Source organism: Bombus terrestris, chromosome 3, assembly GCF_910591885.1.
Source record: "Bombus terrestris chromosome 3, iyBomTerr1.2, whole genome shotgun sequence".
In the NCBI taxonomy this organism is placed as follows: Eukaryota; Metazoa; Arthropoda; class Insecta; order Hymenoptera; family Apidae; genus Bombus; species Bombus terrestris.
Genome location: NC_063271.1, coordinates 18,780,001 through 18,805,768, shown reverse-complemented (window position 1 = coordinate 18,805,768; position 25,768 = coordinate 18,780,001). Strand labels below are relative to the sequence as shown.

Sequence of the window (25,768 nt, the reverse complement as noted above, 5' to 3'; positions counted from 1 at the left end):
TGTACGAAATAAATATTGCTTAGGAAGGAGTAGAACAACGTAATTGAAGCAAAGTCAGAGAGCAAAAAACAGAAAACATTTCATGCACACACATTGTCTGATACAGCAAACATTGCACAAATGAACATGAAGGTACCTGAGTAACAGATACGGTGTCACGTTGAGTGTCATTTATGAATGATTCAGCCATGCTAATGTCATCGTATTCTTCCTGGTTCAACATTATAGAGAGTTCGTCGTGTGTTTTAGATTCCATTCCGCGTAAACATCGTCCACATAGTTGGCCTCGTCTGTAAAAGGATGATAATTTTTCATTACGGAAATCCTACCAATGATTTTTCCCTGAATCCGTAAAAAAATTAATAGATAGAGTAATCGGCTAAACTAAAAATAATTTATGATCGCGTATGTCATAGTTGTGTACGTTAAATGGTTAAGAAAATAAGGAACGTGTTAAAATATTCAAATGCTTTTGAATATAAGATGTCTTACATAGGGGAAAAAATAATGTGAAAGATTTATTAATACCGAAAATATTTTACAAAGAATCTTTTACGTTCCATCGTTTGGAAACTTTAGAAAATTTCAATCGAAAAAGTTTTCTATAACACCCACCTAACTTCTTCGAGCGTGTTTATTTCTTCTTGAAGATTTTTTACGTCTTGTGCTTTACCCCGCAAAACGTTCAACTGTTCTTCTAATGTAGTATTTTCCTGCAATACAGTAGTTAATTGTTGTTCGAGCTCAGCGACTTTCTTTTGCTCCCTTGTTCTTTGACTTCGCGCTTCCTGCACCTGCCTCAGCAATTCGGTAACTTCTTCGTCATTTGTCGAAACTGTTGTATGAAATTGCCGAACGTTCGAGTCAATGCTACCTTCTTGGAAAGGTCTTTGGCCACGTGAGGCAGCGCTCTGAAAAATATTTCCACGTTTCAATTTGATAAATACCTACTGCGCCCGTTTATGTCGATTCTAGTACCTACAATAATATCTATAATAATAGTTCTATACTATAATATATACTTAATAATATATACTATCCTTGGTAATTTATCGCAAACTATAAGTAACTGTACCTAGATTATTGAAATCTATCTATCGCATAGTTTTCAAAGAGGCTTATAATTCTTCTGTAAATAACAACAAAAGTTTTGCCAATACAATTTTTTGCTAACTGAATGCCGAAACGTTTAGTCAAACAGGATAGAAATTTCACCGGTAAATTGAAATTTTACCGTTTACAGCTTAGTATCAAATACAAAATAACCGATAATTATAGAACTTATCTGAGATCGTGCAAAATGAATTCTATGAATATTAATAACCTGTTGTATGCTGCCACCCTGCATAGCCGGTGCTTTCCATACAAAGGTCTGTGTTTGTGCGGTGTTCGTCGATTGACTCGCAGTCTGTTGTCGAAGTATACTTTCATGTTGCTCGTTTATCTCGTCGATTTTCTTCTGGAATTCCTCGCACCGAGCTTCCAAGTTCTCGATTGTTAAACACTGGCTGTTAACAAATTACGAGAAGCGTTTATTAATTACATAACATTCAACCAAGTTACACGCCGCATACGTATTTCTTGTTTCTGATATTGATAATTTAAATCTATCAATAATCGTACACATATTGTTTTAATTAAATAATTATAATTAACTATTTTGTTAAAAACATGTCATTCTAATAATATTTGATAATTCGATAGTTCTAACGTTAGTCGATTAATTAGTTGAATATTTTTAAACGGAAACTTTTCTCTAAAAGTAAGTAAATGAAAGGAAATTGAGTAACAGTAAATTTTCATACCTTTTGATTAGCTTTTTGTCACTTGTGTTCTCAATCACGAGACGGTGATTTGCACGTTCCAAATCCTGGATGCTGACTTCGAGTTGCTCATAAATTTTCAATCGTGAGTCGTTTACCTCCCTCAAAGCAGCTGTTTGTTTTTTCATATACTAGAGAAGCATATTTCAATGTAAATAAATGGCCCTCGCGATTAGCATAAATTCTCGACAACGTTGTAACTATTGAAAAGTTACCTCTATTTCTTGTGCTTGTTCCTCAACGGTGGACTGGTGTGTTTTGATAATGTTTTCTAATTCCTTGTTCCGTTCTAAAAGTGTTTTGCCGAGTTCTGCAGCCAATTGCAAGTCTGAAATAAATTCCCAATTAGAGATTTCTCGGAAATTTCACGTAAAACTTTTATATTATGTATAGATAACAGATTTTTATGCATTTGTAGGATATTTAAGGATTAAAAAAATTCGCTTTTCCAATTATACTTTACGGATAATCATATTTGAACGGTACGAGAAATTTAGTAAAAAAAAGAAAAAAAAAAATGCACACTCTTTTCATATCTGAGATTATACGAATTTATACGTACATTAACGCGCGTTCAAATACAACGAATCGTTATACAGCGAATATCTGGAAAATTTCTCCCATATCCATTAAACATGATTTTACACACATTCCATGTAATATTCCCAACGATCATTAAAAAGACAAACGTTTCTTCTCTTAATCTACCAGTATACTCCACTATATCGATTCATTTGGAAATTTATAAAAGAATAAATGGAATAAGCAATTAATTTCTTTGTCCTTGAAAGGTTTCCCGCCAATAGCGATCGGTGATCACACATCACGATTATTACGTGTATAATATCTTATGGTATAATATAGTACGATAAAAAACGACAAGCGTTGCTGATATAAATAACAGTTACGTCTGAGACATTGAATTTCTTGATTTTATCTGTGGCAAAGCTCCTGTGCCTGATGATGATAATAATAATAAAAGTATCATGCGCAAACGTCGCGTCGGTTCGTCGTTAATTTACGTGTATATAATTAATTGCAATAGGGTCGATCGTAATAGCGATCCAATCTACAATTAAGCTCCGACCGAGCTCCTCTCGCTTGTTAACGATGACAAAACGATCGCGTGACAAAAGATCGAGCCTGGAGTTTCGAATGATTCGAAACGATTGTAAATCGAAAGGATAACGCCGTGGATGTTCCGTACAGTTGAACTTGACGGCGAGTGTTCTGCTTCGTTGCATTTCCTCGATCTAAAACTGACGACCTCCAGCGAGCCTAAAGGCAAGGAACAAACGGCGTTCCAGCTAGGGCTAAGGACCTTCGTGGCGAGGAAACGAGCCAACTACCGTTTTTTCCTTCCCATCCTCAACTGTCATTAATGTCTCTCGATTCACTTGAACAACGTACAACGACAAATGCCATTCTCTTCCCCTTTTTCCTAATTCGCACACGCTTTACACGCGTAATGGGAAATCTCACGACGATAATTGTAGCTGTAATGTGACGCTGCTTATTTTTTATTGCACCTAGCAATTTTGCGTTATTGTTGCGCTTCCATCTTTACGCAGATTATAAATTATTCGTGTTCGTAAACTGTGTAATTCGTGTTTGAAAGAAAAATGCAAATGTGTCGTGAGTTTTTATAAAGCGAAATTTCATTCGAATTGGTCTTGTTTAAGAATTGTTTAAGCCCATACGAAGACGATAGAAAAAATAGTCTACGTGTTTGCTCAAGGACGTGCAAATCATTTATTTCATCCATCCAGTGGACATAAATTACGATACGAACTTCCGCAGAATGCAGTAGAAGCGGTGATTTCATTGCATTCTATTTATTCAAATGAAATTTTAATTAATGCCTGAGTAATTGAACCTTGTTCACTGAATTCTCTTATCTAAATTGTGAACTCCTATTATGCGTATAAAAAATAATAGGCGGGAAAATTCGCGAACTCTTATTGTACGAACTCCAGTTATGTGAACTGCTTGTCCTGGCGGACGGGTTCAGGCAAATGGAATTCTTCTGTATTCCGCAGAAGTTTATACCGCACTTTGGCATGCGCTAGATAAATAAAATAATTGATCGATACCTGTTATCAAGACAACACCGAGATACGTTACTCTGCTATTATTTGATTTTGAAAACATTTTACGGAATGTGGATAATACCACTGGATTATGTACCTGATAAAAATTCACATCTCTAAGTTTTCTTTTTCAAAGATGAATTAAAATATATAAATAAAATATATAAATTTATAGTACAAGGTAAATGGCAATCACTTTGAAAGAAGAGATATGTCGTATACATATCGTTAGCACTGTCATTGACGTGATATCTTATTCATAAATGACGAAACGGTTTAATTGACTGTATAGCAGCTATTTTAGAATTCAAGCTTAACGAGCATGCTGTCACGTTTGGCTCGAAAGTTCTGACGTTAGATAGAAAAACGTAGTTTTCCGTTATTCCCGCACTTCCGCAAATTCGTTTCCCTAAATTCATTCAGAATCGATTCGCCACGCAAACGCTCGAACACAAGGCCACTGTTCCAAGAACTTTGACACGACGAAAATGATTTTCCATTTTGGTATACCTTGCGGATTTTCAAGATACGACAGCTCGATGGAGTAATCCCAACAATCGAAGGAATTTGGCGGCGTCTGCGGATCGCAGACTACGTTCCGTCTGTTCATCTTTCCAAGCTCCAGAATCCTGAAAGATGACCCGAACTTCCACTTTTTCTCCTAACACTTGTAGCTCGCTAACCGTTCCTCAACGTCACTTTCAACGTATCTTACGAACTGTTCTTCAACACGCACTAAACGAAGAAGATTTTCACTTGGTCCATCCAGATGATACGATTCGCGAACGAACGTTCCACGCGGAGGAGTCGGGTTATCGACCACAACCGGTTCCAACGAAGGTAGCCGGTCTTCTGTGAATTGCTAGGTAGCCGAGGAACGTGTGCAGCCTAAACGTCGAATACCCATCCACTGCTAACTTGCCTCCCTCTCTTCACCTTTATTCCTCTATCCCCTCTCTACCCAGTCCTCTCGCGAACTCTTTCTTTCCCTTCTCCCTCTCTCTCGTTCTTTTTCACCTGGTGCAATTCCCTTCTGGCGATGGCGAGCATCTTTCCTCAGGTACTGCCTCCCTGGGGTACTCTCACTCCGCGTGGCCACCTCTTTTTCCTTTCCCTTCTTCCCATTCCGTAAACGCGTATCTGTTTCTCTACCGGGTATACACCTCTTGATACACGTGCAAACTGTCCCACTTTTGCTACCTTTATTTCAAACGATCAACGTCCATCACGGGATTGTTATTTGGGCACATAGATATTTTCGTTTATAACTGGCGTGTTTATCGGCCAGATTTCCACGCTACGTAATTACGTAATTGAAATTTTTGGCAATTCGGATAATTTCGAGAATTCACGGTGCCCGCGTGAATAAATGAAATTGAATATCGAAATTATGTAAACATATCTTTTACGTTACGAGGTAGCGCGGTAATTAGTGGCGTTTTCGTATTGAGAAAACGAATTCTCCGCAATGGGAATTGCAGTTGTGTTAAGATTTTTTTCGGTGAACTTTGAATCTTTTTCGAGGTATTCTTACGTGACCAATTCGTATAAATATTTGATTAAGAAAACAAGCGAAGTATCAAATATCAGATAATCAACGGCATTCTCGTTTTAACCAGAGTGTACAGCGCGATTCAAAGATCGTAATCGAATCGGTAGAAGAGCAGCTCCTTAGTCGTACGAAGCTCACGGATGAATAAATATACTTTTTGTAGGCGGAAAAGCGTAAAATTAACGATCGAACGCGCGGCGCGTTACACAATGAATCGCGGGAAGACCGTCGAGTCGCATCTCGTTCGATCGCGAGACGCGAAATCTCTTGCCCGGCAGTCGTGGAAACCACTTGCTCGTGGTATTTCGATTTAAATAACCCCTGGTAACCTCGAGCCCGCCGGTGAATCGATTCTCCTGCCGAATACTTTCTCCTGGGAATGCCTCGCGAAACGTTATTAATCTCTTCATCGGCCGAAATAAAAGAAAGGAGGCTATTGTTGGCGTGGACCCGAGAGCCTCGCAGAAGGCGTAGCAACCGCACAGGTGCACCTATACGTGTGCAGAGCGGCGACCTTTCCAGAGCACAGAGGAATACGGCGTGGCGCGTGAAACCGCTTTGAACATATTACCGATATTAACTAGAGTATGTACGTCAGCTGACTAGACCATTATCGCTCTACCACACCCTGTACGCGAGCATGCCGCGTGTAGAGTCAAGTTTTATAAAGCAACAACAAAGCACGTGGCATGGCTTGCTGTAAAACGTAATTTCACACTTGGGTTTAGCGGGCGGCCGGCACGAGTGTGGGAAATAGTCGGCGGATACAGGTCAAACCGTATATCAACGATATCCAACGATTTCCATGCCTTTTCTATCCTTGTTATTTTATCGCGTGCTTTTCAAATTTAAGCGCGCCGCGTCCTTCGTTACGCTCCGTCTTATTCCCTTTTGTTTCGATAATACTAAGAAACGTTGCACATTGTTAGAATATTTAAGTCTTCTGATCCTATAAGCAGCCACGGCTACCACCTTTGAGGTGGATAAGGAAGGATAAATAAGAAAGGATAAATCTCCTTTAACAAAAGCGTATTTACAGCTTGCCTGCAGATGCTTATGGGAATCGAAGGGTTAAACGAAAGTACGTATTCCAGTCGTATTTCACGAAACTAATCGCGCGTTGCTGCGAAACTTTTCCGTTTTCACTTATTGTTCAAATAAAGCGACGCGTAAAAAATTTGCCATTGGCTTAAACGAATCATCCGCTCCTGCGACCCGTTGAAATACGTGGGTTTGTTTCCCATCATTGTGCCGAACAGGGCATAAAGCACACATGCGACATTCTGAGACTATTTCTCTGGAAGATGCTCGCACCGTACATTCCACAGGTCTCCGTTGTTCTGGATATCGTTGTTTATTTTCGCGTACGTTCGCAGGTGCGTGCAGTTTGAGCAAAACTCGAGAGAAACAGTCTCTTTCACTTTGCAATTTTTTTTACAGCAACACGACCTTCGCGGACGAAATTTTTCGCGAAGAATGTCCGATAAAAACAGATATCGTGAAATTCATTCGACGTATAAATCTGTAAAACAGATACGATTCCTTGTAGGATATAACTCTCGAATTAAAAATTTAAGTATTTAATTTTCAACGTGAGTAGTCGTGTTTGTAAGACAGTAATTTTTAACCCTTTTCTCTAATAATCGAAGCAAGATCAAATAGACACATGATCGTATTTAATTTCTCATATAACCATCATAGTATTCGCGTAATTATCGTAATTGTGCGACGTTACACGTTTAAAATATGATATATACGGACTCGTATAATTTTTATGAAATTTAAATAATAATTATTATGCGGTACCTTCATTCATCATTATCTGCAAACTTGTCCCTTACAAAAAGTTGGTTCAACAGGTTTAACGACTTATTAAATGTAGTATCTGCTTCCACTTTCTACATTCTATATACATATATTACCATCATTATCTTCCTGTATTCGGTTCTTCTAACACGAGCATCTAAGATACCTTCACCTTTGCTTAGAAGGCAAGAAAAAGCAATAACAGAAAATTATTTTATTCGAAGGGGCAAATATCCTGGTGAACGAAGATTTCTATTTACATTTTATTCTAATTTCTCTTCTGGGATCATTAACAAAAAATAAGACGTTTCGAATTTCAATTACTCGTCTCTGTACGAGCTGTGAAATTATTAGATACGTCCAAGAACGAGCAGTCCGAACTGGTCTTCCGTGGTTAACGGAATAAATTATTTCGATTACTTTGATATCAGCTTTGGCGTGAAATCAAAGAAGGAAAAAGGAAAAGAAGGTAATCTAACGCTTCATTCATAAACGAGACGCGAGAGCGTTGTACCTATTCTCCGAGAAATCTCTTCTTCTCACGAACCAGAAATTATAAAAACAATGCGTAATAATGCACGATCTTATCTAATGTAACCCGTCAAAAACCTAAATAATTCGAGACAAGCGGTATGTATATGTATGCAACTTACATGCACGTATACGATATGTGCGAAGAAAGCTCGGTCGAAAGCAAATAATGAAAGTCAGCAGAAAGCAGAAGAGCCTGTTTCGTCGATGCGATGGACACGCGACAATCCTTCGAGTCGTAAGCATAATGGCGAAAATGATACCTATCTTAATTGCAGTCAATTAATATCCGGAAGCCGAGCGAACGCCGATAGAGATACGTATAATAAGTTGCAGGCTTTATTAGCGCACTGTATCTAACGTGATAATCCGCAGGATATCTCATTTGGCTTCTGACACGCTGTTTCGTTCAAAATTATCCAATCATTGCTTCGATTGGTGTAATATAAAGTTGTTGTTGACGTTGGAATTGATACCGTATCGATATTCGTCGATACATTCTCACAAAATTGAACTGTTACTGTTGATAACATTTAAAAGCCACAAGCTACGGGTTCTTCGACTGTTTTTATTATACAGGTTTAATTATTATTGATTAATAGTTAATGCAGTTTTGTTGATTAATAAAAGAGTTGAGTTTTACAAATTACTAGACGTTTTGAGAATCATTTCCGATTGAAAAATTGTTACTCGGTCCGAATACTTGAATATCGAGCTGTTTGAAACTTTATGGAATATCTATTCCATCGCTATCTGCACTCGATTGAAAATCATTAGTCCGAAAGGGGACAAGTCGAGAGAAACACGAATACGCGGTAACTCGCTTTCAAACTATGTGCAAATTTATGCGCATTAATTCGATTCGATAAAACGCGGCTTTACAACACTACGCTTCTGGTACTTTCATAAAACCGCGCATTAGCGTTTCGCGCCTAAGCTTGTTGCAATAACATTAACATCCTCCAACCTTATTGACATAGTAAAAGACTGGTTAAGGTGTTGTTGCAGTACTGAAAATGATTTGAAAAGAAAAGCATACCGATAAGAAATTCTTATATGTATATATATATATACACATGCTGTTCGTGCTTAAGAAACTCTTTTAGTGAGAGAAAAACACGATTCGCTGGAAATTGACGCAAAGAACGCAGCAGGATTGAACTGCGGAATTAATGAATCGAACCGCTATGACAGATGTTCTATATGATTTAGTTTGTCGTGGCGACTGATGGAATTGGAAAGGAATGTCGCGTTACACGTTTGAAGATTACGCAAGAGCGTGAGAAATGACTAAATAATACCAACTGTCGTAACTTAATGATATATATAAAAACAATAAAAGATTAAGAAAAACCTGTAATGATACAAATGTTTGTTATATTTCCATTCGTTTAATCATATTTGTGAAAATAAGAAAGCGCATAAATATATCTGCGATCTAGCAACGAGACAAAGCATTCAAGAATATAATTATTATCAATTCGGCATTTCAACAATCGAATTCGATAAGAGATCTTGACTCGCCACAAACGTGAGCAACTATTTATTAAAGTCTATCAGCGTATCGTTTTAATTACGAATTATGAAAAAAAGCCTATTAGAGGTATTTAACTGTATCTAATTATATAGGTATAATCGGAATTCGTATCTTCGAGTGATCGATCCACTGACAATGTAACCATGTAGGGATGTAGCAAATGCAAAAACATTCTATTTTCTAATGGTTTACGACGATGTAATTACACCTTCGAAAGCGTGTTTCTTATGTGTACGTGCAGGTACGTACACACGCGGACACGCAAATGTGGATGATAATTTAGGAAGAAGCTTGTTCATGCACCTAGCGAACGGCGTTACGTGAAAATTACTGTCCTGACGATAAATACTGAATGGCTAGTTTCACATCCTTAGGGCTTCGATGTCTCAAGAAACTTCCGTACTAGAAACGGATATTTTATTTGTCAAGTTTCATGCGAATTTAATTAAAGACAATGGATAATTTCGAAGAAAATTACATTCTACGCGGTGGAATAATGCTGGACCCATCTATCGAAAATGAATCTGTGGAAATTACGTTGGACGTTAGACATGAAAGAAAAAAATTTGAGTGAAAAAAATTAATTGAACACTTGGAACGATAAACAATGTAAGTACCGTCAGAAAGTGAAGATTTCTAATAGATATGCGTTTATAACATTTATTACCAAATGCTGTGGATTTTCAGTGATCAGCACATTTACAAAATTTAGTTAAATCTACTTCTTTACACGTTGTACTTTTTTTTTTTTTTTTACTTTCACAAGTAACATTCAATGTTAATATCCAAAGACGAGCATCGAGTCTATATTAGGTACTCTGCGTTTTTCATCGACATTTAAGGAGATCAGCGAGGAATATTGTATTCCAAAACGCTAGAACAATACGATACGGGAAAATACTTGCATTGTTTTAGAAAGGAAAATATAGATAATTATGCCAAACAGTTTTTGCTTTAGTGGTTACGCTAATTGAATGAGTTGAGTTCTTTAAGTGAGGAGAACGGACGCACATGTCTATTGCGGTAAAAGTGTTTTCAGCACGAATTCACATGTTTCTTCAAACACTTTTAATTTTTCTGCATACACACAGTTTCGTTATTCTTTCTGTTCGTCTACTTGTTAATTTTGACAAGTTGCGTTTTCCGTAGAAATAGTTTATTACCGAAAGTTGGCATTACCAAAAGAAAAATACCGCAAGTACCGTTTTGTTCATACAGAGGTTCAAGGATGAAGAATTTCGATAGTTTACATACAATTTACGTATGTTGTATGAACTAGCGAGTAGAATACGAAACGAATTTATCGTGTTATTCGGCATTCGTGCACGTAGCTTACATACGTGCGAATCTTTTTAGTATACATGTCATGTGGGTCATGTTTATTTCATTAGGATAGATTTTTTCTTGGTGAAAAATTCATGTTACATAGTATTTTTGTAATACAGAGAATAAATCAACGAACAGCTCCAGTGTTCTATATTAATACAAAATTATAACAATGTTCTGTAATGTCAGCTTTTAATGTTTTTATACCGAGTTTAATTTTCTTAGTGACTTTTGTACGAACTTTTTAGCGAAATTTTCGAACAACTAAATATGCTGAACACACGAGTTTCCTGTAATGTAAAGAAACATTGCATAAATAATGACTTAGGAAATCAAAGGTAAGCGATAAAACAGAAGTGCAAGGCCTGGGAAGTGACTTTCTGAATAATAATCTGAATAACTGTCGAACTCGTACGCGAACGAGAAGTGAGACAAAAATGTCACAGCGAAAATGAAGCTTTTTTTCAGATTTTATTAATATGTCACAGTAGATTAACTCTTACAACATTTATTATATTTTCTAGCAAAATAAATATTCCACGATTAGCTTAAAACCAAATTCTTATAAACGCAAATTATTATCAGAATTCTATTTTGTGCTATTAAATTGCTAAAATATGACGTTGTGCGTCCGGTCTTTGTACCAATGACGAATACCCATGAACATCTTTACTGGCCACTAAAACCAGACAGTCCGAAATTGTAAAAATGTCACTCACGCGTTATAATCCTTTTAAAGCACAGATATCCTCATTGAGTTGTTATTTACATACGAAGCAAAAACAACAATGGAAGGTACAAGATTTAGAACCCAGAGAGTCTCTTCCAACAGCTCGAAGGTTTAGTGCGAGCCAATCCTATTCCTAATTCTATCAAAACGTGTTAAAAACCGTCGTCGAGGATTAAAAATCGTAGTCGTAATCTTGGCAATAGTTGGCCTACGTCCAAGAAAGATCAACAAGAGGTAACAATATTAATAAAAAATTAATCATGCTATGGCCGATGCTTCCTTCAGTTGCATTGGGTATGTCTAACAGATGCTGGGCTAGAAGAGAGGCTCCCAACTTACCGTTATCTACAGCAATATAATCTTCTGTAAGTACGCAATGCAAATACTTTCTAGAATTTTTGATTCGGTGCTTGTACTATTACCTGGATTTCTTCTATTTTATTATATATCAATCTATATAAAAAATTGTACAGTGTTTCAAATTCTGAATGAAAAAGACTTCCTATTTTCTTATTCAGTACTATTATTTATTATCATAAATAATTTCCTGACTTTTATAGTTATATATGCATTGAGAACTCTGTACACCTGTCGCGGATTCTTCGTTGCAAATCAAATTGACAAACTAAATGGAATGACGCTCAGATAGATATAAACTGAAAGTTTCACAGTGAGACTAATACAGTTTATGACGAATCCAGGAGAACCGCGAATATATATAAGTATTTGAAAATTTACTTAAAATGCTTGTATCGAATATAGAAAATTAATTTTGAATTTCTGTCTACTGAGTTACCATTAAGAGAAAAGTGGTGAAAGACATTAGACTATCGTTAACGTCTTACGAGCTGCCTGTTTTTCCCTGTGTCGTTCGACTCCGGACGAATCAACTCTCACGATCCAAGTATTAATTACAAAATGAAAAGTACTTCGGCGTTATGGTCCACCTTTTGTCTCGATACATCACGATTCAGCTCGAGGCTACTCTCTGGAAAGTATACATTGTTCGTGGTTCTTCGTGATCGTTCCTTATTGTTTCGTTCAGGTATGTTCGCACCTAAATCCTCTGGCAATGTGATCGTTCATTCGTGAAGAACAAATTATTTCGGTTGGAAGATTGGTCGTCTATTTGAATAGAAAGTAATCGTAATGACTGAAATGGAAACTGAAAGCGAATCTTCTTGAACTTTGTACCCTCAGCTACAGCATTTTGAGAATTTTGAAATAATATTTTAATAATGTCAAGGATGAAATAAAATCTTTTAAATTTCATTCATTAAACATTTTTTGTCTAATACATTTTCTTGTGTAGGTTCTAACGCTTTGAAACTATGGTTTGGCCCAATTACATGGGACATTCTATGTAACGCGAGTTATACGCTTGATGTAGGTCGTGCCTGTTCGATTCGAGATAGAAAATTGCAAATGCAACGAAGCGTCAAAGCACAAATGTAAGTTTTTCTTAACTTTCATTCTTTTTAATTACTATAGTATAAAACTCTAATTATCTTTCTTATAGACGTTTTCGAAGCTAGATAACGCAAATTAAACAGAAATTAAGGTATGATTGAATTTAGCTGAAGAAGCAATACATTTTGAACTTACGCAATACTCATAAGGAAGTACAATACGGAAGAAAGAGTTTGACCGATTGTAACCAACACAGTGAATAATGCAACATTTGTTTCCTTATTATAAAAAGTAATCGATTTTGTTACAACATATGATAGTATCAAAATAACGTGAACGTGGAATTTGAGCAGCTGTGTAGTTTTAAGATAATCCTAAAAGTAATCGTAATAGAAGTCAAAGCTTTCAATCTTTTAGTATATTTTTAACATAATACCTAGTTTTATATTTTTAACATAAAGCTTAGTTTTTAAAGCCAAAGGGCTATTATTTAATACAAATTAATCAACGTTGGCGATTTAAATTGGCTAAGTAATACCACAGAAATAAAAATAATTTTTCAAATATAAGTGCTTATATAACGTATGTAACAATAGAAAATATCCAGCGTTCCCGTAGAAATTTAGGAAGATAATAAAATTCATTTCCTGATTTCGTTACGTAAAGAACGATAATACTTAACGAACGTCGATATATCACTTCTCTGTCGTTGATATATTATTCAATATGAATAACTTTGTATTGCATTGTACTACTATACCTTACCCTTCCGTCTATCTACTTGTTCTTTATTTCTTATGGATTTTTAATTACCATTTGACGCAACGAATAATGCATTATACCGTGTAGGCGATCGATATAATGGTAATTTCCTTAAAAGTTTGGTATTCGTATAAATTAATCCGCGATTCATAATCTCGAACGTACTTAGGATAATTGTGGATTTATATTCAGAATGAAATTGAAATGGTCAATTTAAATAATCCTCCTTCAAAAGGAAACAGTTTCAATCTCGTCGCAAATCGATATAAACAAGCAAGTGGCTATCCGCTATAACGATTGTACCGAGTGAAAGTATAAACGATGATATACGGAAAGGGTTGACGTGATAATTAGATACGCGTTTAAACGTGCCGTTTTGTCTGTTACACTTGTAAACGGTAGTTAAAAACATATCGATAACGTATACGTTATGTTTGATACAGGATCAATTTGCTCAACGCCTACACATTTTAGGGTAAACATTATTATCAGAGTCGATAATAACTGGGCCTTTCTACGTTCGTTCGGCCTGGTTTTAATCTGCGTTATTGCCTTTTGTCTTCTCTCGCGCAGACAGGTCAAGACATTCACATTTGCTTTGCCTACTTTACTAGAGACTACGCTTCCTAATAAATTCTTACGATGAAAACGATCGCTCGTAGCGATGAAAAAAATGCAAGTTAATTTACTTACTTAGTATAGGGGAATAGCAGAGTCAAGTGCGATCAAGTGTGTGTATTTATCTGACAGTAAAGATTTCAATAACACTTTCATGATAGAAAAGATAACTCGGCCGTGTGTCGTGATTTTTCTTCCAATAAATATCTGGTTATTGAAATAGGAACATTATTCTCTATATTCTTGCTTTTGATTCTTGCACGTTGTGAGAAACATTTTACTGTTCTTTAAAAGAGAAATATATGGTGTAAATATATACAGTAACTTTGAAAATGTAATAAAGTGATAAAGCACGGAGAAATTCACTTTGAAATTGTACCGATAATGCTACTGATGTCTAAGAACTTATCTGTGCTACATCCAACCTTATCGATCAAAGGAAAAAATTAAGATCAACGAAACTAGCATATTTGAAAATAAACAGAGACCACCGTTATCGAAAATAATTAAACTATTTTCTACGCGAGAAGCGTCAACCTCCTTTGTTTTATCGAACTATCACTCAACTATTGTTGCGTAAGTTCTTTGAATATGAGAGAAAAATCAAGTGTAACCATTTACATTTCAAAACCTCTTCCGCTTTCGCCGCTATCCATCACCGATTGCGATAGGATCGTCTTAAATACGACGTATAATAGGACTTAAGAATTTGATTTTTTTCCCCCTTTATTTTTATTTACCTATTTTTTCATTTTATTAAATATACAAGTAGTCGGTTAGCAACGCTACCCACACAGAAAGCTGCATGACTCACGGCTCTTGTTCAGAAGTCAAGAGAGTGCCGCGTTCACTTCCGTCACAGCAATTTATTGCATCACTAGCGTTATTTGATAGAAGATTGTTCCGAAGTATCTGGACGATACACCCACTCGACTTTTGGAAACGACGGAATACTTAATCTTTGGCAGTGTTCGCCCAGACTTTGTTACAATGTCATATTATGATCATTGATCTACTTTCTTTGGTTAAAATATCCCATTCAGATTTTTTCATATTTTTCGAAACAGGTTGAAATATTTGGAATTCCCTGTATTTTTGATCTTTTAAGTAACGTTATGTCGTGCACAGTCTGTTACGAAATAACGATTGAATATCTTCAATCGAACAAAGACTTTGCGAAAACTGAAAACTTCTGTTTTCTCCGATTTAAGAAAAAAAATCTTGTATAAAATAAATGTTGTTATTAGAAAAATGTACTAATTTTAAAACGAATAACGCAGTATTGAGGCAATATCATTGAAGAAAACGGAAGTTACAAGAGAGCCGGAGAACTCTCGGTGATCATTGCAAACAGAGGAAACTCAATCGGCGAGAGTTTATTTATCGGTTGCTTTTTAACCGCAACACTTTCCAGCCCTTCTCTGCTACTTGGATTTCAGACAAGAAGAATGAATAGTCGACCACGAAAATTCTTCGGCTGCGATCGACGTATAACGTTGAATTTCTACGTAGACACAACATGTTCGGAATAGAGAAACCAAAATGAACAAAGGTATTCACGAAACAATCTATAAACAAAGGTATTGGGAATATAAGAGATAAAGAAATAAATCCATGAGAGAGCAACAGTAATTTACTTCCTGTCGAGTGTCGAGAGAGAAATTTATGTTAATCGATCTCAAGCGATTGCCATTGATCCTTTCAACGATGACCTGAGTCGGGTGTAATTTTCGAAAGTCATAGCAGTCGCAACGACTATCACTTACCCGGTCTTTTCATTGTCGATTTGCTTCGTTAATAATACCGGTTTCGGATAGCTTATTTTCATAGGAAACTACGCGATTAAAAGCACGTCAAAGAAAACGATTCACCTTATTAGAACATTCACCATTTCTAAACGCGAATGATTGCTGGTAGAAAAGATGTGGGTCAAATATCTTTTTCGTAAACTACCATCTCTAAAAATTTCATCGCGATCAACCATTGACACTCGAAACTAGCGAATAAAAAATATAAAAAATTAAAAATTTGTAACATTTGTTAAAACAAGGAAAATCTTCTTCTCACTGAGCGAGAACGAATTTCGAATTGTGTTGAATGACACTGAATAACCTCGGAGAATGCACGTGTCGTGGGTGAATGGACGCGTCTTTCAATTAGAGCGGATTACACGCCTAGTTGCCTTGAAGTATCAAAGGCACTTTTGCAGAGAAAAATAACTGTATGCTGATCTCTCAATTACAGAAATCGGATTAGATACTATGTAGTAAAGTACCTGTTACGATTAATATTCGACGTTATTAAAAGCAGAAGAGAAGCACGACCTTAACTTTCCCGCATTCTAGTCAAGAAAGGACCCGACAAGCTGAAGCAGATCATTCCAACTTTCCTCGTATTCTAATTAGGGAAAAGTTGCCTTGTACTAAAGAGAACGCGATAAACGCGAGAAACGGCTAGTCGGAACAGTCGTACTTTTTGCTTCGTCTTTTTGCCAGTTGATCGCTCGCTTTTTATCCTGTCGTCTCTTTGGGAATCAACGCTCTTCCGGAAGTTCTCCTCTCTACGAGTATTACGATATACGTACAATGAAAAGAGAACTAATATAACTGGTATAATTAGCGGAGACTCTGCCATCCTGTGAGAACTATGGATTTCATTCTAAACGAGAATTATGAATAAATCAGTTACCACGGTTGGAATGGTTACAAGCGTAGGAATTGTTACATCCTTCACACGCATATTTACACTATATGACATGGCGTATACTCTGTTCCAGTTTTTAAAGCAACTAGGCTGGGGAAGGATACGGTAGAAGTTTTGAATGGCTCTACGCGTTAAGGTGAGAATTGTTATTACCGGACTGCGAATATTTATGTACTTATTGAAAATTCGGAAATGTAACAAAATGCATATGGTATGTACATGTGCGAATTGTGATGTGTATTTTCAAGAATAGTGTCACCTGTATTTGTCGATATAGATTGAAAAACTAATTAATGTACGACACACGCGCAAACATTTCACATGACTGATAGTTGTAACTTTTTACGTTATTTAAGGTGAAAGGTCTTTTACATGTTATGTAAAATCGTTACGAAACGTGTAATCCGATATCGACGCTACATTTTGACATAATCCACTTTTTCTTCGTTAATTTTTAAACGTCGATGACATTTAGACAGAAGCTGTAAATTATACGAAATGCCAATGAATGCCCAAACTGTAATTATTCAATTCGTGAAAATTATTCAAATATTATGTTTATTAGTATATATTCTAATCGTAATTATTAAAAATATTTTAAAGCACGTTCTAACAGGTTTTTCTAATTATCCAAAGGAAACAGTTCATGGCGCTATATTGTTGCATGAATTTCCAGTTCAATTTCCAAACATAACACGCAGATTCCAACGCGTTATTACGATGTATCGCGTTGAAGAAAAATTTCACATTATATCGCACGCGATGAAACGATTAGCTCCGAACATCAGGAAAGGAGAAAGGCTTTCGTTTGGCCGATTTCGACACATATTCGTTCACGAAAGATTTATTGCGAGTTCTTATTATTCCGCCGACCGTGGGAATCTATCAAACTTCTCAAAGATAACACTCGATGTGATTGTTTTTTGAAAAGATTTTTACCGGTCCTTAATAATAATCGTTGTTCATTTACAAGTAAATTACGTAATACGTTCCACCGTGTTATGTCGAATAAGTACGTTAACTAATTTACTATTAAACCGAAAAATGTAAATAAGTATACAGAATGCATGTAACATTAATTTGTCCTATATAGAAGATAACTTGAAAAACTTCAATAATTAATTCCACGCAGAGAACAGAATTATTGAAATACATTTGTTATACGTTATAGGACGAATAAAGATGTTTGTAGGAGAGTCCTTCGATTCTAGCATTCAAGAAAGAATTGGTTCTACTCGAAGAATGTTGTGGTGCTCGTTTGCTCGATAGTATCCGAAAGTTTTCGAAGATGCTAATCGAGTATGTCCATTGTTTATTCTGCATTAACGACCTATTGTGTAAATCTTATCGCTTCGAGAGCAAGTAAATTTACGCTTATTACGGTGGACAGTGTCGGAAGGAAACTCGAAGGATATTTCCTGGCAGTTGATCGTAGGTGCGATGGCGCGTAAAACCGAGTCAGTATGCCAAACGCATTTTCTACATGCCGGCGTACGGTTCGACTTCTAACACAGTTACTTTCACAAAACCATGAACATTTTAATTAATAAATACAACTGAAGGAAACAACAACATCGTCCACCTTATATTACGCGAAACGATATTTATGCATTTTATGCGTTTATAGCGGTTGTTAAAAGTTTCTAGCCAAAGTTTGGTTTTATATTAAGTTGAACTTTGGTAGCGCCATAGATGCGAATAAATTTCAATGTAATATTACAATTCCGTAATACGAATGATATTATTTTACAACCAGTAGTCGGATATTTGTTAACAGGTTGAATGTCCGAAAGGACGTGAATTCAAAAGCGGACACGCGCGTATGAATCCGAGGCAGTGTGTCAAGCGCATTTTTGCAGACTGTTCGCTCGTGAACGACAATCAATTCGTCGATCCTACATATCGGAAACGAGACTAGGAAACTGGTAAAGGCAACGAGACGATTGCGTATGAAAAAATTCGAGATACGAGCGGAACGATCGTTCCGAATAGATTGATTTTGTTTCACTTGAAACCACGAACTAAACGGAGTCGCGAATAATTGACCATCGATTCTGGGGAAAATCAGGGTCTGCAATGAACGTGAAGCAAATCGGAATTATGCATCGGCAAGGTCGATCATCTGACCCATGGACCGTTACTTTCCAAATCGAAACTTGCAGTTCCAATTGATATACATGCATCTCGTTACGGATCGAAACTGAATGCACGAGAAACATATTCTAAATAGTTTCACCGAGTTATGGAAATAGTATGGACTTACTTGTTTAGTAGATTTGTTGACAAGGTATCGATTGATCGAACAGTAACGTATAATTATTTCAATCGGAAAAAAGTTTGAAGAAAGCTTTAAGTTCATGCCCAATTAAATGAACTCTCATCGCTTGAATCTATTCGCTCAAACGTACAGTGCTCCTACAAACTCGTATTACCGATTCGATATTCTAAAGAGTTCTAATCCTCGAAAGTATTTTGTAGTATCTATAGCAAACGCTTTTAAGGCAATGGAGTACTCGACAAATTTTTTTTCTTCGCCGGTTAACTAGTTTCCACTTGCGTGTCGCGATAATTACCAACAATGAATGTGCTAAACGAGCGTTAAACAGTGCATTTAGGTCATGTGTAACGATGATAGTTGAGAAACGCTTCACGTAACTTCGTTTTCGTTTGCAGTGTCACGTAGAATCGATTCCTAAATACCTACTTGTAACATTTCGACTTGGATGTCTGTATGTTACAATCGTCTTGTATGGTAGTGATACTTGTAATATATTATATTGTCCCCGTGGACATTATGTTTACAACGAAAACGCGACTAATTTTTATTAACCCGTGCGTTGTCGTGACCAGAGATACTATAGAAATGCTAGTTGAACACACGCATCGCACGGATTACCTATATTTTCTTTACCGAATCGAGTCCCACGTTTCTAATCTCATTAAACTCTCATCCAATTACGTAGGCATCATAGTTCCGTATAAATTTGTCTCTCTCTTTAAATTCAAGAGTAATTGCTTTTTGTGTACATTTTCCATTTTCAATTAAGCAGTAATAGTTGAATATTCCGCTAACAGCGTCCATTGATTTTCTTTCTCTTCTTTATTCGATGATGAAACAAGAATATCAAATCAGTCGTCGATATACGTCGAGGGTATGGAATAAATTCGAAATAGCGAAACGAAAGATGTCAAACGCTATGTTTAATTTGAATTTGCATTATTGTAAGGTTATACAAAGGTACTGAAGGTATGAGACGTTCTAAGTCAATCAAAACGCAATTGCAAACATGTGGATTTCAGAGGACGATTCGGAACGAAATGTAAAAAGCTAGAATTTCTTTGACCATATCAATTGTCTCGTAATACAGTTTTATTCTCACGATAATGATCATCGTTAAAGCATCTACGGGAAACTGAAATCGAGGACGCTCGATTCGTTCGACCGAGTTGTGCTCCCGCTTCGTGGTACCCATTGTGAAGACACGAAATATCTATCTACATAGAACTCTGTGTCTTCGTCCGTCTTACATAATAATATATAAAAATAAATATATTTTATTTGTTAATATCCAATCATTTGAATCGTTAATAATCAAATAGGAAACCCTGAATTAAACAGGCGATACGAATAATAAACGCGATAAAGTTGTACGAACTATTCGAAACTCACGAAGTTCTCGAATTGCGTTCCCAAGAGAAATGGTAATAGACGCGTGAAGGTGTTCTAAAGAAGGGCGCAGCAGGCGTGAGAGACTCAAAGCATACTCTGGCTTGTCAAAGTACGAATGAGAGTTACACATTGCCGCGGATGTTACATTAGTACTACTTTCCTGTTAAAAGATACGTGCTTACATACTTAACCGATACACACGCAGGAAGTAGAGATGTGTGCGAAACGAATATACACCGGAAGGTAAATGTAAGCTATGTAGTTATGTCTATCTATAATCACCTATTCTAGGTTCTTTACCGTATTTCCACTGAAAGACAAATTCCGTATGTATTTAGACTTGTCAGAGAGAAATAACACAACTATCTGTATCAAGATAAAAAGGTTTCATTTGCTTTTAAAATACAACAAAATCGAAATTGTCGGATAATCCGCCAGACTATTAGCAATTTATGTATTCGTCGTTGTTCTACAAACATATTTACAAAGGTTCAATGCCCGTGTGTTTTATTATTTAATGCTGAATATTCAAACACTGGCTAGTTTAAAACTCTTGCAAGCGAGGAAGTTAAATTTGGCGTACGATTCCATAATACGATATAAAGAAGCTTACGGGAGAAATTTGCATTCCTATAGTAGCACGTAGAATGAAAGAATGGGATAAGCACGCTAAAAGATACTTTCGAGCGACAGGTAGTGAATGGGGTGTGTATTTTCCGACGCGTGCTTTGCGTTTATACCTTGTAAAAAGAAGGAAGTAAGGATGTGCATCGACGGGTAATTTACAACTTGTGCCACTCTTCCGGGAATTTTACGACAAATATTTAACGATTCACATCGCCACGTACGCAGGCGTGCGCAAGGATATACGCAAATATATGGACGAGTAGTATAGTTTAACTAGTACGGTCTGAACGATCACTCGCAACAGCGTGTTCTCATTAAAGACCGAAACACAATATCAGGGAATAGAATAATTTTTCGATGTTATATTAGGTCTTGTCTCGATATTATATTATTAGCGTATCAAAATTCGATAGAAAAATTGCTTAATAAATTAGACGATACGCCTGGTTCGTGTCGACCATCTCCAAACACCGTATTTCAAGAAAATTACGTTTCTATTGTTTTCTATATATTATTTTCGTTTATTATATTTCGATATAGCCAATAAAAAAGATCGATGTTTTTAAGCTCATAAAACTATGGGCCTCGACTCAAGCGCCATTACGTACGAACATTGACTACATAAGGGCATTGCTTTTCGCGTGGTTTACAAACTATGATGTCATAATACTAGTACTGGTAAATAGTTGATGTGACAGGTTCACGCGAGTGACTGATAAAAATCGAAACGCCATGCGCTCGCGTTGTATGCTATATCCCAGTCGCTCCACCCTAAACGCATACCGAGCTCATTATACGTCGGCACGCGTATGAAGTGGGTTTCAAACACGGAAGTCTTTGTCCTGTGTAGCTATGTACGACAAAAACTGTTCTATGTAAGTTACGTAATATATATTTTCATGCTTAAAGAAACTAAGAAGAAGCGAACGTTAATCGTGATCGTGATTAGGTATATCAAGCATTAACCCTTTAACCGTCTAGTGAGAGACAGGCAAGCAATCATAACGTGTAGAATACGTCAGGATGTTACGGTAGCATTTAAATTTGTACAACTCTAATTACATTTGAGTAACCGAGACGGTGGACGTTCACCATGGACGCCTTCCTTGAACAATTTTTCTTCTTCTGGTAATATCATCTACCGTGCACTGGATACATACTACGCTTACATTGCATCCGGCTGAGTATTCCTCGACATCCTAAGGTCGTTTCATATTAACGCTCTTGCAGCCGTGCATTTTTCAAGTGTGGGAAACTAACGGAAACTTTATCGTCGAATACGCGTAACCGAACAAAAGACAATACAAATTCGACGAATAAAATCGCAAAAGCTCTGCGCACGACAGTCTTTAACCCAGAGCTAGTCACTTGTCGCTTCACTAATATCTAATATTAGAGCTCTTACATAATTTAGCTGCTATCGTTAGTGGAATTTTACAAGTCAGATGCTACGAGTTATCAACGTTAATAAATTCTCCTGCGTAAGAACAAGTTTGATAGTGAGACGAACGACGGTGATCGAGAAAATTTTGTAGATTTTAGATCAGCCGATTGGCCTATTTCGCATAAAATTGTAAAATTATGAACTGGTAGAAAAGTCCTGGAAGTAGAATTCAGCGATTTGTAAAAAATGAAGCTAGCCACTTCTAAGTAGCTCGTATGAAAATTGGTAATAATTGTGTTAACCTCGAGCAAAGTTACTCTGTACTAATATTTGAACGAGAAACTCGTGTCTGGTATTATAATAAGCGTCCTCTCGGTAAAAGCGCGATTTTGCTAAACACTGTACTTGGTCCCTATTCTGATCGGTACCGTATTACATACAGTTCGAATGCGTACATAGCTGTGGAAATACAGATGCTTGTACGTATACATAGAAAAGAGTATGTAGGTACATATAGGTAGACGGGACGGTCGTTCCGTTCCAGGTCACAAAGTCTAGGCTCTATCTCTACTTGGATAGGCATCTATGAAGGCACTACTTCGCGGCCGCACTCTGTTATCGTAAATGCACCATGCGCGTTGCACTTTGTACCGTTACCGAGCATATGATCGCTCGTTGTTGAGCTTAGCAAGACAGCTTCAGGGACGAGTGATGCCCGATCGAATTCGTCCCGGTTAGCATAGGTTTAACGGTACGCGGGACACTACGATTTTACGAATCATCGCGAAATCTTGCCAAGAAAAAATTTATCTTCTTTTATCGAGTCGACCTCTCATAAAGGAAATTACGATGTAAGATGTTAAATTATTGGGATGTTAAAATTATGTGAGCCGTTAATCGGGTCATCTCTAAATCGGCAACTTCTATAGTTACGAAACAGAAAATTAATAAAAACGAATAAATTTCAGTTAGACTTTTAGTATTAGGTCATCCCATAAGTTCGTGCCGACTTTTGTGTATACATTTCATGTGTCGATTTATAAACATACGGCGATAAGGGACCGATGCACTTGAAAGATGGGAAGAAGTTGTACAGCGAGAGGGGGATTACATTTTTTCATAAAACTGAAAGGTATGTAAACGATCTTAACATATATAACCGCTTGAAAAACGGAACGAACTTATGGGATGACCTAATACTTTCGAGAACTTGTAACTGTCATTTTCGTTTGAAACTTTGAATTTAACGTTTGAGTAACTTCCTCTTTCATTTTATTTTGGCAAAGACAAAGAGGAGCAAGTTATGTAACATCGATAATTAATTGATAGAGGGAGCGGTTATTAATTTTCGTTCTAGGCTATTGTTTCGTAAATTACTCATGAGCTTGTTAAGAACCAGGATCGTGCGATGTAACCTTTGAACCTTTCTTTTATATGATAAAGTCTTCAAGAATATCTTGTATATATTTATTCGCTATATTTCTTGTAACTTAATGCGAAGTGCGAACTTGTATAATTTATTGAAAATAGTAATTAATTATAGCTGTATGTAATATTTTCATCACGATAACTACGAATTAGTTAGAATTCTCAATTTCGCTACATTATTTAATTTGAAAGTTCTTTACTTTCGAATCGATAGAATCGAATGTAAATACGCACACTTTTCAATGAATGGTGACCGGCAATTTATGCAGCCTTCGTGCTGTAGAAATTCGCCAAATATTTGTTTATTTGTTTATGAAACTCGCTATATTTTCTTGCGTCCTCTACAGAATTTACGCTTTTGTGGGGAAATTTAGGATTTTTATCTTTTACAAGTTTCTTCTATGAGATTCTACAAGTTATAACCAGTACGAACAAAAGCATTTTCTTCTTCTAATCTTACTTCCTCGGCATGAAAATAAATATGTACATACATTTCTAAAATTTATGTAGGGGCACAAGGCCCTAAAGAAAGTTCCAGGGTTGAAGCGCATTTTGGTCACATGGTTGGCTACATGGCCTATGAAACGACGTCCGTGGCCAGGACGTCATAAAAGAAAAAACCTTGGGACTTCGGGAAAAGCGCAAGGGCCATCGACAAGAAAAAGAAAGCTGTTTCCCTATACCCGAAGAAAACTTTCTTCTCTGGGGACCTTGACACCCTATAAAAAAGGGAAACGAAGAAAGCTCGTAACAGAGAGTGCGAGGCAACAATCCGAGTTGGGCCTGGGCAGCACACGCTAGTAACATTAATAAACGCCGAGTATTCTTTTGGCACCCTTCACGAAGTACACCTCATTCAATTGGGCAGTAAATATCAAAAGATAATTTGAAATAAATTCGTATAATGAATTCGAAAAGAACGATGTAGTACCTTATATGCGAAATAAAATACATATATGTATGTAGGTATATACCTAAATTTAAATACACTGGTCCTTTAATTTACATGGTATTTTTTATCCACGATGATCTGATAAGGATAAAAGTACATTACTTTGTGCTAGTCATCATATGTGTACATATTTCTTTTATTTTGCACTGACAGACTTTATTTACGCGAATCTCATTCGCGTAAAACGAATCCACGTGGAACGGATACTCTACGCAAATTGAGCGACGGGTGTAGTTTATTTCTTCGAGACACGTTTGGACAGTGATCCGACAAAAACAATGGCCTTGTATATCCGCCGGAAACCTACGTCGCCAGCGGTGAAATAGAGAGTAGCGAATAACAAGAGACATCATTGCGGAATGTTATTTCCTCCGTATGTAGATAAAAATACTAACATAGCCCGCGGGAAAGTGAAACGTTACCAACACTTTTTCGTACTGTTTATAACAGTGTTTCCCAACCTTTCATTGCGATTCTCTTCTACCAATAGCTAAATAACCTGCAGCACAGCCATTACGTTTGCATATAAAGAAATGTTTAATAACGTGAAAAAAGAAATATTGGGCAACCAGCTTCAAAGTTCGCTAAAATAGCTGAACATTTGATAACCCTACTGCGTTTAAACATCTTTGACCCACAGATTAAAGTCAGATTAGATTTCTTCAGAATTTGTAATCATATAGAATCTTAAAACGTGATGTTTGTCATTAAATTTTCAAAATATTTTAATTAGACGTACAAGGATAAGAGATAAGATAGAAAACTGGAGGATGCGATGTATATCGCTTGTTTCGCGAATTCGATCGATCGATCGATGCG

At 36.6% G+C, this 25,768-nt stretch overlaps 1 protein-coding gene and 1 long non-coding RNA gene across 7 annotated transcripts in view; one reads left to right on the top strand and one right to left on the bottom strand.

Moving 5' to 3' along the window:
* Positions 1-25,768, bottom strand: part of LOC100646644 (U4/U6 small nuclear ribonucleoprotein Prp31) — a 59,724-nt gene that overhangs the window by 3,863 nt on the left and 30,093 nt on the right. For 3 of the 6 annotated variants that reach the window (XM_048404557.1, XM_048404559.1, XM_048404560.1), the window contains exons 2-6: positions 2,039-2,151; positions 1,806-1,954; positions 1,325-1,508; positions 616-911; positions 137-290 (exon numbers count right to left, since the gene is read on the bottom strand). In XM_048404557.1, the coding sequence (XP_048260514.1) occupies positions 137-290; positions 616-911; positions 1,325-1,508; positions 1,806-1,954; positions 2,039-2,151 (896 nt within the window). Of the gene's footprint in view, positions 1-136; positions 291-615; positions 912-1,324; positions 1,509-1,805; positions 1,955-2,038; positions 2,152-4,423; positions 4,724-25,768 lie in introns of those variants that run through there. The other 3 variants (XM_048404561.1, XM_048404556.1, XM_003402816.4) reach the window with 3 other exon arrangements.
* LOC110120163 lies at positions 20,535-25,002 on the top strand. Its single transcript, XR_007223505.1, has 2 exons — positions 20,535-22,060; positions 24,508-25,002. It is a non-coding gene; the product is annotated as an uncharacterized LOC110120163 (long non-coding RNA).